Raw genomic sequence first — 13,126 nt, forward strand, 5'->3', positions numbered from 1 at the left:
TGGCTATAAGTCTCCACAAGCCTGCAAGGCGGCCTTAATTGAAAAACTCTCCATAAGGAGAGCTCCTACTCCTTGACACTAGTCTGTAAAAATCTCAATCAGGGTTCGATCCCAAACATTTTAAAATGTAGGTTCAATCGTCAAGTTAGATTGATGTAGGTTCTTGATCAATTAAGTTGTACTGGGTAATGCTACTTGCACACAAATGTATAGCTAGCACACATCCCATTCGCTTTATATGGGCTCATGCACCAGGACATGGATTTCATAGCCGATTGCGTCAACTGCCTGAGCAACAAAATATAGACAAGGTCCTGACCGTATTGCTACCTGCTTGAGTGGCTCTCACCCACCGATGACACCTTGGTTCTCTAGTGGACTGTTGTTTATGTCTTGCATAATGGCATGTACTGTGTGCATGTAGTCTAATGTACTAAGTCGAAAGTTGACTCAATCTGTCATTTAAGGAAGAAAAAAAGTTTTAAAGGTAGGAAGATATAACAAAACTGTAAACAATTTGTTATCTCCATGATTGTGCTGATTGAAAGCCCACTAGAAAAATATGCAACTTGATTTTGGTTTGTTTGTTTTTTCTTTTTCTATGGTCATATTTCTTTCTTTAAATTCTGTCTCACTCTTTCCCTCCTTTCTCAGACTTTTAAAAGTGTGTGGCTCGGAGCTTGTGCGTCTGGAACTGGCCTGTGGCCATTTCTTAAATGAAGCATGTCTGGAAGTCATAGCGGAGATGTGCCCAAACCTACAGGAATTAAATCTCTCCTCTTGTGATAAGCTGCCACCTCAGGCTTTCAGCCATATTTCCAAGCTCTGTGGATTGAAACGCCTCGTTCTTTACCGCACAAAAATTGAGGTGAGGACATGCTGATGTTTTGGCCTTATGTCTGTAAATTGAAAAAACAAAAATGAAGCTTAATAAAACTCATGCCCTTTAGTATTTTGCATTAAATTGTGTTACTATAGAAAGAATAGCTGCAAAATAAAGTTTCATGGTTTGCGATGTTTTTATAAAATAGGGTTTGATCCCAAGATATCTTCCTCATGTAGTTCATGTACATGTAAAAATTCATTGTAGTTTTTAAGTCTAGCTTTCTGTTTGTTCAGAACACTTTTATTACATTATTGAGATCTGTTTATGCAGTAAGATACTTATCACTGGCATTAAGCAATCCTTGTTAAAACACTTGTACTTAGAATAGATGATGTGTCTGATCATTGAAAGTCAACCCCGCCACCACTCATAAGAATGGGGCCCCTGTACCCTTTTCTGGGTATTGCTCAAGGCATGCCAAGTTCATTCAGCTATCTACATTGGCCACATGTAGTTGAATGGGACAGCAGCATTTCTTCACAAAATGCAGTTGCTCTAGCTGAGATACAAGGGTTCCCTGCACCTGTAATTGTATCTATGCTGTCTTAAATCCTTAGATTTTGTGAAATATTGTAGTCTAGAGCAGTGATTTTCAACCTTTTTTGAGCCGCGGCACACTTTTTATACTTAGAAAATCCTGGGGCACACCACCAACCAAAATAGCACAAAATGACACTAAAACAGTCATATTATACATATAGTTAATAATATTCTAAATATTCTAAATTTATTTTACTCAGTGTGAAACCTGGGCCTGTTTCGATAAACACAAAAGGGATATCCTGGCAGGAATGGTGGAAAGACTCACACGAAGCTCTTCCTCAACAGTTCTGTTTCTCCCTGTTTTTAGTATATGGTGCTGATTATTATGTGGCTCATATACTGCAAAATAAAGGGGTACAATGAGAAGTACTATGGCCATGAGGCCAGACTACAAGTGCCGGCTCGTATACTCAGTATATGAGCTGGTTCTTGTAGTACTCCAGCCTCATTACTATAGTATTTCTCATGTTACATTTCTCATTGTTATATGCAGTATACTGCTGGAGTACTACAAGTACCAGCTCATATGCTGAGTATTCTGCCAACAGTTCATATACTCAGGCAAAAGCTCATATAGTCAGCATTATTGGCGGGCATTACCTTGGCGGTGGGTAAATGCGAGAGTCTCTCCGCTCTCAGGATGATGCGCTGGCCTCGGCGACGTCATTTTGTCGCGCGAGGTTCAAAGCTTGTGCATGTGTTATTGTACACGTCTCCTACATTGTAAGAAGCCGTGACTGCGCATTGCCTGGAAACAAAACACAGGGGGCACCATAGTTTGGGGACCTTTGCCCGCGGCACACCTGACCATGTGTTGCGGCACACTGGTTGAAAATCACTGGTCTAGAGCATGGAGGGGAAGTAATTGCTTGATTATTTACTTTCTGTAATTTCTTTGTGGACTTTCTAAACAATTCACCACTGCTGGAGCATCAGTTTTGCCCTTTTTTCAGTTAGATCCTCCATCAGCATACATTGCTTGTTTTATATGTTTTTATATTGGCTGTAAATCACTTTTAATATTCAGGTCTTTATTCCATGCAGTGTTTTCTTATATTGTTCTCTTGTCAATTATTTCACTATCCCTAACCTGCCCAGGTATGAAGGTGATGACCTGCATTTTAGTGCCTTTGGCTTGTGAATAATAATTTGGCAGCACAAAGTCAAATTCATGTCAACTGTGTTCAGTAATGAGTTAATTTGTACAAGAAGCTGGAATATTGAATTAGCTCTACTTATTTTCCTTAGAAGTTTTGGAAGTAAGATTGTAGGTATTGCCAATATTAGGAAGTATGTTTTTTTTTTTTTTACCCTTGTTATAGCCTAAAGTGGCGGATTAAGTGTCCCATGGCCCCGGGCTGTTCACATGACTAGGGTACCCCAGCGTCCAAACCAACATGAGCCTGGATGTTAGGACTTAAGTATTACTCTGTATCCTCTACATGCTTAATCTTATACTGTTCATAAAAGTAATTTAATGATGAACTTCAATCCTGTTCAATCATCTGAAACCATCAACCCCCACTACCATCCACACCAGCTACTAAATTGCAGCTACTACTCTAATGAAATGTTCAGCAGCAGCCACACCCCCTTTCCTGAAATGTTCAGCAGCAGCCACACCCCCTTTACAAATAAAATGGCCACAGCAGAGCCCACCTTTACAAATAAAATGGCCACAGCAGAGCCCCCCGTTACAAATGAAATGGCCTCAGCAGAGCCCCCCCTGTACAAAAGAAATGGCCACCCCAGATGGTCCCCATTATTAATGAAATGGCCACAGTACAGCACTCTTGAAAAAATCTATACTTACCTTCTGGCTTCTTCTCCCCGACCCCATTGTGATGCGCCTGGGGCGGAAGAGGAGAAGACTGAGCCGGGGTAGGGGGTGGGATAAAGCTGGAAGGTGAGTATAGATATCTATATTTTTTTTAAGACTGATGACGAATCTTCATATAGGGCCCGGCGTTTTTGGCTTGCGAGGGGCTCTACGCTTCTGGCATATACAAAAAACTGAAGAGGAGAAATTCTACCTTTTTCACAAAACGGGTTTTTCATCAGCTCACATGACCCATATAGGTAGAAGCCTATATGACGACCGCTTAGAATACAGCAGCTGGGTTGTACAGTAGATGCCTCTATAATGTGGCATGTATGCCAACTGTTCACAGTGAGAAGTGTCATCTTCTGAACATAGAGAGACAAAGGATGAATTCTGTAACCCTTCAACAGCATATTTTTCTGTATTCTAGTAAACAAGGTTACAAAAAGACATCAGTCCATTAAGTCCAACCTATACTTTCTATTGTGTATTTTTCTGTTGACAGATCTGGTTGAGGGCTTATTTTTTTGCAAAAAGAGTTGTTCTTTTCAGTCGTATTATATTTGGGTGCGTAACTTTTTTGATCACTTTTTAGAACATTTTTTGTGAAAGTATTTGATGAAAAATTGTATATAACGGGATGTGTTTTTTTTGTTTTTTTGTTTATATATTTACGTCGGTCACTGAGTGGGTTCAATATTGATTTTGTATTAATCTGTACAATAAATCTAGACACTGTGATACCAAATACGTATGCCTTTTTGTGGTTTTTTTTTTTTTTGTTTTATAGACTTTATTTGGATTTTTTTTTTTTTTCTCGGCATCGTTCATCCGATCGCTTGTTCAAGCCCTTACACTGCAATACACTTGTATTGCAGTGTACAATGAAAGTAACTGAGCATGCAGCTACAGCCGGGTACTGCCAGGAGGCAGAGCCCGGCATGAAGAGGATGCAGCAGCTTCGGGGCACCTGCTGGACCCCGGGGCTGCAGCAGGAAGGATCCCCCGTTAAGCTCACCAGGAAGGGGTTGCTTTCATGCTTGAGTTTTTCCAATCCCGTGTGTTTGTGCCAGGCTGGGCTGTGATGACACAGCTAAGCTCTGGCACCAACAGGACATGATGTCCCGCAATCTTCTTCTGACGTGCCGACGTAGGAAGGCAGCGCTCCAAAAAGAGTCCCCTTAATGGCCGCTGTAAAAACACAATATAGCAGTCATTAAGGGGTTAAGTTAAGGGACCCTCATTTCTGTCCTGATCTGACATGAGTTTTATTTTTTATAAAATTCTGTTGCAGCATGGTTGAAAAGCAATGTCTGCCTTTTTATTTGTTCTTTTTTTTTTATAGAAACTATATTTATTTTTACTTTTGTCAAATTCGAGTTATTTTTGTGACCATTGTGGGTCTTTCTTTCATTGAATGATTTTGTCCACGTTTGTTATATAATACATAGCAGATAACAATGTAATACCTGTACAGAAACTGACATGATTCCCACTCAAATATTATTGCATCCCTCACTCGGATGTATTGTGTGCACATCTGGATTACTGTGTGCTCCGGGCTAGGTTGTCTTCTGGTAGATTCCAGAGAGTAGCCTTGTCAGCTCAGTGCCACATGTGACTCCAAGGTCAGAAATTTCATTCAGAATCTCTTCATCTCTATTGGCATTTCTATCAGTCTGGATGGAGACGTCCGAGATGCTATTGCCCACTTGTATATGATGCTCTTCGGTCTGTGTGTTTCTGACCCGGCTTCCCTACATCTTTGAACTTAACTGTTCTCGGAAAGAAAAATCCCTGGGGAGAATGCCTGCCAAAGTTAAAGAATAGATCTCCCCAGGGGATAAGAAATCACTTTCAAAGTGACAGACATTTAGCCCTGTAATGATTTTTAGACTATAAACTAATCAATGTTAAGGATACCTAGGGACTCATTAGATAGCATTTGTAATGTTTGTATAGGAAGCCTAAAGCTGCATCTTAAGCAAGGCAGGTGATGACCCAATTGACCCCTTTTTTCTTTTTTTTTTTTCTTCTCTTCCTCTCAAATCTGCTTTTGACATAATTCCAATGGCAGCAAACAGCTCTACTTAGCATTCTGAACTTCTGTCCAGATCTACAGCACCTTAACCTTGGAAGCTGTGTCCTGGTAAGTAGCATTTATTATCTCAGCATTTCACCTACTACTAAGCTATGTGCAGCTGAAAATGCATAACCTGTTAGATAGCAGGGTAACCCTTTGGAGACCGTTATAGTTTGCACAAACCTTGTACAAACCTTTGTACAGATCTTATTTTCATGGTGAATTGCTAATTGTATTTACACTCCAAAACCTACCTTGCTGCCCTTCATACTCTGGCTGTGTGGATGGCTTTGCTGCATGGCCATTATGATTACATAGCTTCTCCAAATGGGAGCTAGGGGACTCTGGGGGAACTGTGCGTGTGTCGGTGGAACACTGGAAGAATGCAACAACATGCAGTAAATATTTCTGCATGCAGTTATCTCCTTCCATTTTGGTAGCCTGACCTAGCTTATTGTGTGTATATACACTCGCCTTAGATGATTCGGAATCCCCCTGAGAAAGCAAAATTTGTGACAATACACATGGGTCCCCTGTTTCCAGATGTTATCATTTCACATTGCCTGGTCACAGGCCTCTAAGCTCCGAAAGCACACCTCTAAGAGTGCTTCTAACCCATCCATTCAGGCTAATTTACATTAAGGTTAAACCCTTTATTTTAATTTTTTTTACAAAAAAACTGATGGCTATTTTCTTTCATAAAAGTATGCCGATGTTCATCTTTTTAACCTTTTTTACAAACTACTGGTGGCACTTTGTAAAGGTTTAGACTTCCGCCGTGTGCAGTAGAGGAGAAGTAGGTGGCCCCTAGGAAGCATGCTCTATCTTTTTGTACGTCGTGGAACGGTGCCACACTTGTGTGGGACCATACCGCCGTCAGGCGGCCACTCCCTTCTATGGGGACGTATATGTGGCTGCAAATTTGCAGCCGCATGTACGTTCCCACAGACAGCCATGTGCAGGGGCGTCGCTAGGTCAAAAGATCCGGGGCTCGTGCCCCGGATCTTTTGGCCAGTGCCCCGAATCTCCTCGGGTCAGCAGATCATCTGCCCCGCTGCCCGGGAGATTCCTTCCCTCTCGTTCTCATCACGATCTGTGTCCTCAGATCGTGATGAGAACGAGTGCAGGCGCTGCTTTCCCCTGCAAGGACCTAGCCTCCAAGAGTTCCAGAGGCTGAAAGACCTGTGATGATGTCATTATCACGTGACCTGCAGGGGAAAGCAGAGCACAGAAAGAGAGCTGCATCTGTGAGGTGAGAAACATGATAGGGACTAGGGAAGGGGGAGAACATTGTGGGGCACATTATTTCCTGGGGGGCTGTGTGAGGCACATTATTTCCTGGGGGGCTGTGTGAGGCACATTATTTCCTGGGGGGCTGTGTGAGGCACATTATTTCCTGGGGGGCTGTGTGAGGCACATTATTTCCTGGGGGGCTGTGTGAGGCGCATTATTTCCTGGGGGGCTGTGTGAGGCACATTACTTACTGGGGGGCTGTGTGAGGCACATTATTTCCTGGGGGGCTGTGTGAGGCACATTATTTCCTGGGGGGACTGTGTGAGGCACATTACTTACTGGGGGCTGTGTGAGGCACATTATTAACTGGGGGGACTGTGTGAGGCACATTACTTACTGGGGGGACTGTGTGAGGCACATTACTTACTGGGGGGCTGTGTGAGGCACATTATTTACTGGGGGGACTGTGTGAGGCACATTATTTACTGGGGGGACTGTGTGAGGCACATTATTTCCTGGGGGGACTGTGTGAGGCACATTATTTCCTGGGGGGACTGTGTGAGGCACATTACTTACTGGGGGGACTGTGTGAGGCACATTACTTACTGGGGGGCTGTGTGAGGCACATTACTTACTGGGGGGACTGTGTGAGGCACATTACTTACTGGGGGGCTGTGTGGGGCACATTATTTACTGGGGGGCTGTGTGAGCCACATTATTTACTGGGGGGCTGTGTGAGCCACATTATTTACTGGGGGGCTGTGTGAGGCAATTACTTACTGGGGGGCTGTGTGAGGCACATTATTTACTGGAGGACTGTGTGGGGCACATTATTTACTGGGGGGGCTGTGTGAGGCACATTACTTACTGGGGGGACTGTGTGAGGCACATTATTTACTGGGGGGACTGTGTGAGGCACATTATTTACTGGGGGGACTGTGTGAGGCACATTACTTACTGGGGGGCTGTGTGTGAGGCACATTACTTACTGGAGGACTGTGTGAGGCACATTACTTACTGGGGGGCTGTGTGAGGCACATTATTTACTGGGGGGACTGTGTGAGGCACATTACTTACTGGGGGGACTGTGTGAGGCACATTACTTACTGGGGGGCTGTGTGTGAGGCACATTATTTACTGGGGGGCTGTGTGAGGCACATTATTTACTGGGGGGCTGTGTGGACACATTACTTATGGGGGGGGCTGTGTGGGGGACATTTCTTGGAGCGTGTTCACACATGGCACTAGCACAGGTCTTGGTTTGATCACATATATTTTCCAGTAATACACATGTGATGGGTAACACGCACCTGGTTTTGTTTAAATGCAAGACAAAGTGTGAGCTCCGCCTTACAGTATTTGGGGGAGATTGTTAGGGGCGGCAGCAGGATAACACTGCCAGGGAACCAAGATGTAGGGACAATGAGGAACATAAGATGTGGTGATGGGGATTTCTCCTTTGTTCTCTGTAGCTGTATATACCAGAAGTAACCTTGTTATTGGCACAACCACATGTGACAAGGTTATGTACAGGAGGGCATTACTGAAAGTGCAATACACATGCATTGGGGCCCGTGCCCCGGATCTTTTACCACCCTAGCAACGCCCCTGGCCATGTGAATGAGCCCTAAATGATGTGGTTTCTTTTTTTTTTTTTCATAGAAATCAAAATCACACATGATAAACTAGGGGTCCTTGCTTATAGATCAAGGCAATGTGGCAATCTTCTTATATCTGTTATCCTTGGCCTCTTTCCTTCTAAAATAAACATATGCTAATTGGCCAGAAGGCTTGGTTTATTAGTCAGGAAGGCTATTGTGGGTGTTTCCAGTGCCTCTCAATGCTGTAGCTTTTACAGGCTGTTACAGTGAGCAGAGCAAGCCCGCCACCGTACCTAAGAGAGTAGAGTTTGTTTCAATTTTATCTGGCCAAAAATGCATAAATTGGATAACATTAAATATTTTAGATACCTTGTATCAAGGGAAACCCTCAGAGATGTAGGAATACCATATATGGACAGTTGATGGAAGTTCTCAATCTCATCAGAGAGGATTAATGTGGGACAGCTAGGTTTTCATACATTATGCAACCCTACTCGAGTATAAGACAAGTGAAAAACTATGCTAATGCTTGAGGATATATGGTATTTTGTGTTATTGGTTTGTATTTTTTATATACACCAATTTGTTCTCCATTTCTTTGTTCATTCTCCAAACCCGAGTGCTAGGATACCGAAGGATTAGGAGAATAAGTGTACAATAGTGCACCAGGAGGGCATTGTATAGATACAGGATAAATGAATTTACCCAAAATTATTTATTATATTCACAACCATTTTCATTTTTCATATATCATTAACCCCTTACTGACATGCGACGTAATACTACGTCACATGCCGGGTGCGGGTGCATGGAGAGGGCTCACGGGCTGAGTCCTCTCCATAGCTGGCAAGTCTTTGCTGCATATTGCAGCAAAGGCTAACCGGTAACACCCGCGATCGGTGCCAGCATGGGCGCCGCCATCGTAGCCTTGCGAAGACCCGAGGCATCTTCGGGTTAACCCATTCATTACAATGTGTTATCAGCACATTGTAATGAATGAGGAATAGTATGGCAGTATATGATAGCATCATACAGACACCTAGGGTTAAAGTACCCTAGGGTGTCTGAAAAATAGTGAAAATAAAAATTAAAAAAAAGTTACAAAAATATGATTAAAAAAACCTTAAAACTCAAATCACCCCCCTTTCCCTAGAACTGATAAAAAAATATTTAAAAAAAAAACCATAAAATCATAAACACATTAGGTATCGCCGTGTCCAAAAATGCCTGATCTACCAAAATATAATAACTTTTTTTTCACTGCGTTTAACCGCATAACGGAAAATCACTCCCAGACTCAAAAATGGCACTTTTTTGCCATTTAAAAAAAAATTCTATAAAAAGTGATCAAAAGTTTGTACAGTCCTAAAAATTATAACATTGTAATCGTCATCAAAAGCCGCAAAAAAAAAAACAACACCCCCCAAAGCTCCGTACACCAAAGTATAAAAAAAAGTATTTGCGCCAGAAGATGGCAAAATGCAAAAAAAAAATTTGTACAGGAGGTTTTACTTTTTTTAAAATGTATGAAAACATTATAAAACCTATACAAATTTGGTATCTCCGTGATCGCACCAACCAAAAGAATAAAGTAGACATGTCATTTGGGGCATACAGTGAAATCCATAAAATCCAAGCCCACAAGAATACGGCACAAATGTGTTATTTTACCATTTTCACTGCATTTGGATTTTTTTTTCCGCTTCCCAGTACATGGCGTGGAATATTAAATACCACCGCTTTTGAAGTGTAATTTGTTATGTAGAAAATGAGCCATAACACAGCTCTGTACATGGAAAAATATAAAAGTTATAGATTTTTGAAGGTGGGGAGTGAAAAATGAAAACGCAAAAATGAAAAAGGGTTGCAGCGTTAAGGGGTTACGAAACAACACAATGGGAAACCTGGATCTAATGAATCTTTAAGTACCAAATATCTTTTATTTTGGCAGATTGAAGACTATGACCTCATAGCTGGAGTTATAGGTGCCAAGTGCAAAAAGTTACGCTCTTTAGACTTATGGAGGTGTAAAAATATTACGGAAAAGGGTATAAAGGAACTTGCATCTGGATGTCCTCTTCTCGAAGAGCTTGACCTTGGTTGGTGTCCTACACTTCATAGCGGTACTGGATGCTTTACAAACCTTGCCCATAAGCTTCCAGGTCTACGAAAGCTCTTTCTTACTGCTAACCGCTCTGTGTGTGACACTGATATAGAAGAATTGGCAGCAAGTTGTCAACATCTGCAATACCTTGATATATTGGGTAAGTAATGTTTGTTTTCTATGTTTTTAAGATTTCTTTTGTTAAAGAGGTTATGTGTACATGGTGCATGGTGAATTTCCATCACTAAATACCAGGTATTTCCACCTGCAATTCTAAGTAGCAGCAAAATGCATGATATATATTATACACTTACATACATACTGTCAAGGGGCTGCCTTACAAGGTAGATAAGAGGAAATGTTTTCCTTATCTCATCATTGAAAATATACTCAACCTTCGTCAAAAGTCTCTCACTCAACTAAACCAGTTCCCTAAATTGTACTGAAGAGTGGAAGTTATAAGAAATTTTTGAGTCATGACCTCATAACCGCTCTGTCTAGAGTTGGGAATAAGTTCCTTTTGAAAGAAGAGTCAATGTTTTTTCTTATCCCATCCTGGAAAATGTATTTGCATATTAAACAGACATAAGGCAGCTCAAGCAGTGTTGCTGCTGAATTTACCAGGTCACTAGTACTGTAGTGAAGCTACAGCTGATTCAAATCCTATATTGGTCTTTCCTGGCCTTTGAACATCAGACCATAAAGATGGAAGTGATTGACTAGCGTATATACTCATACTTGAGTCTATAAAAACAACTTCATAGTTTCATAGTTTATACGGTTGAAAAAAGACACTTGTCCATCAAGTTCAACCAAGGAAGGGAAGGGATTGGATGAGGAAGGGATTTAGGGGAAACAATTCTATATAACATAACACTGTACGCACCTTTCTGACGTCCCCCATCAGATCCTCTTCTTGCTTCGGATGCTCAGGTGCCTCTTCAGGTTCCCGCGCGATGCCGGCGGCGCAAATAACAATAACTTCGGCAAGTGGCTGACGTCATTGTGTATGCCGGCCTTGCACAGGGACCCGAAGAGGCATCAGAAGCTAGGACCTGTGTGTGTGTGTGGGGGGGGGGGGGACTGGCATTCTATATACTGGGGGGGCACAGGCTGGAAGGGTTGGCAGGCTACATATTGGGGGATATGGGCTGGTAGGCTATATACTGTCTGAAGGCCGTGACCAATGTATTTCCCACCCTAGGCTTATACTCGAGTCAATAGGTTTTCCAGTTTTCTGTGTTAAAATGAGGTACCTTGGCTTATACTCGAGTATATACAGTATACAATTAATCTCCTCAGTACAGACAACCCTTATCAATGTTGGAATACTAGTCCCAACCAATTACTGAATCTGATGACAGTATAGGTTGTTGGCCACCTCAAAAAAAAGCTTTGGATACTTTAACTGTACCAAAGATATTTTTAAGCCGTTAAACTATTTAAAAGGTCTGTGTAGAAAGTGAAGTTGTGCGGTTTTTAAGGTCGCATAGAAAAACACCTTTTTAACCATTTTAATTCAGCACACAGGTTAGTTGTGTTCCAAAATGATGTCTGTATTTTTGCCTTTTTTTTTCTAGGTACCAGATTGGTGAGTCCAATATCTTTACGAAAGTTGCTGGAATGCTGCAAGGAACTCATCCTATTAGATGTTTCCTTTTGTTCACAAATTGACAGCCGAGTGGTGCAGGAACTGGCTTCCAGATTTCCAAATGTGTCCATCAAAAAGAGTTTTACTCAATGAATCTAGATGCTGCTCCAGTTTTTACTTTCTTTTACTATGGAAATACTCTTCCACTCTATAGATATGTTTGCAGAGTTCATTTAAAATAAGAAAGATTTTATGCTTAAAAAGACCATGTTGTTCTTTAAGTGGATTTTTTAAAAATAAATTATTATATTTTTGCCTTGTACTTAAAATACACATTTATATTAAAAAATGACTGCCTCTTGGGCAGATGTACTGATCTTTACCTTACTCTGAGTATATAGCAGGCTTAATGTTCATGTATTTTATTTATTGCTCTGAAGACAGAGATTCTAAGGATATTCTTCAATAAAACTGTTTGTGATGTACAGGCGGTCCCTGACATGAGGACACCCAACGTACAGACGACCCCTAGTTACAGACAGACCTCTCTACCCATTGTGAGGTGAAGGCCTCTGGATGCTTTACTATAGTCACAGGCTGCAGTGATCAGTTGCAAGGTGTCTATAATTAAATTTTAGTTATAATCCTTGTTCCTATGATAACACAAAATTTTGAAAATCCAATTGTCACAGTGACAGAAAAATTTTGTCTGGAGTTACAATTCTAAAATATACCTGGTACGACTTGCATACAAATTCAACTTAAGAATAAGCCTAAAGAGTCTATCTTGTACTTAACTTTGGGACTGCCTGTACAGGCAAAAAACATCAATCTTCTCTTTTTAAAATAAAATGCTTTCCTGCACATACCTACAAATTTTGTCTTTCTTTATCAGACGCCTATGTCTCTAGTACATGAACTATACAAAGTGATGTTACTGTTAACAAAATTATTTGTTTGATAGTGATTTATTTTTGGTGTTACAGAACATAGTTCACCTTGCATCAGGGCACTTTTTTGAGTAAAAGGTAAGATGGACCTCTAAAAGTGACTGCTCGGAGATGAAATATTTTCTTGCTTGCTCCTCAAACCAATCACTCACAGATTTTGACCCTGTATGAGTTTGTATGGGAGCTCTCAAATTGATGTATGATAATATGCTTTGCTCCATATTTTTTATACCAGTCTTTCTTTCTAATCTGCTGAGTGGCCACCACTGTGCCTTACACTATGATTATAACATAACCCATAGCATATACAGTT

General features: G+C 41.3%; 1 protein-coding gene across 1 annotated transcript in view; it reads left to right on the forward strand.

Moving 5' to 3' along the window:
- The window catches only part of FBXL4 (F-box and leucine rich repeat protein 4), a 41,411-nt gene extending 28,680 nt beyond the window's left edge, over positions 1-12,731 (forward strand). The window contains exons 5-8 of the mRNA XM_072141916.1: positions 655-868; positions 5,329-5,400; positions 10,120-10,432; positions 11,853-12,731. Of these exons, the coding sequence (XP_071998017.1) occupies positions 655-868; positions 5,329-5,400; positions 10,120-10,432; positions 11,853-12,016 (763 nt within the window). The 3' untranslated portion in view covers positions 12,017-12,731. The remainder of the gene's footprint in view (positions 1-654; positions 869-5,328; positions 5,401-10,119; positions 10,433-11,852) is intronic.
- The last annotated feature ends 395 nt before the right edge of the window (positions 12,732-13,126 follow it).

The sequence above is a fragment of the Engystomops pustulosus genome, chromosome 3 (assembly GCF_040894005.1).
Source record: "Engystomops pustulosus chromosome 3, aEngPut4.maternal, whole genome shotgun sequence".
Classification (NCBI taxonomy): Eukaryota; Metazoa; Chordata; class Amphibia; order Anura; family Leptodactylidae; genus Engystomops; species Engystomops pustulosus.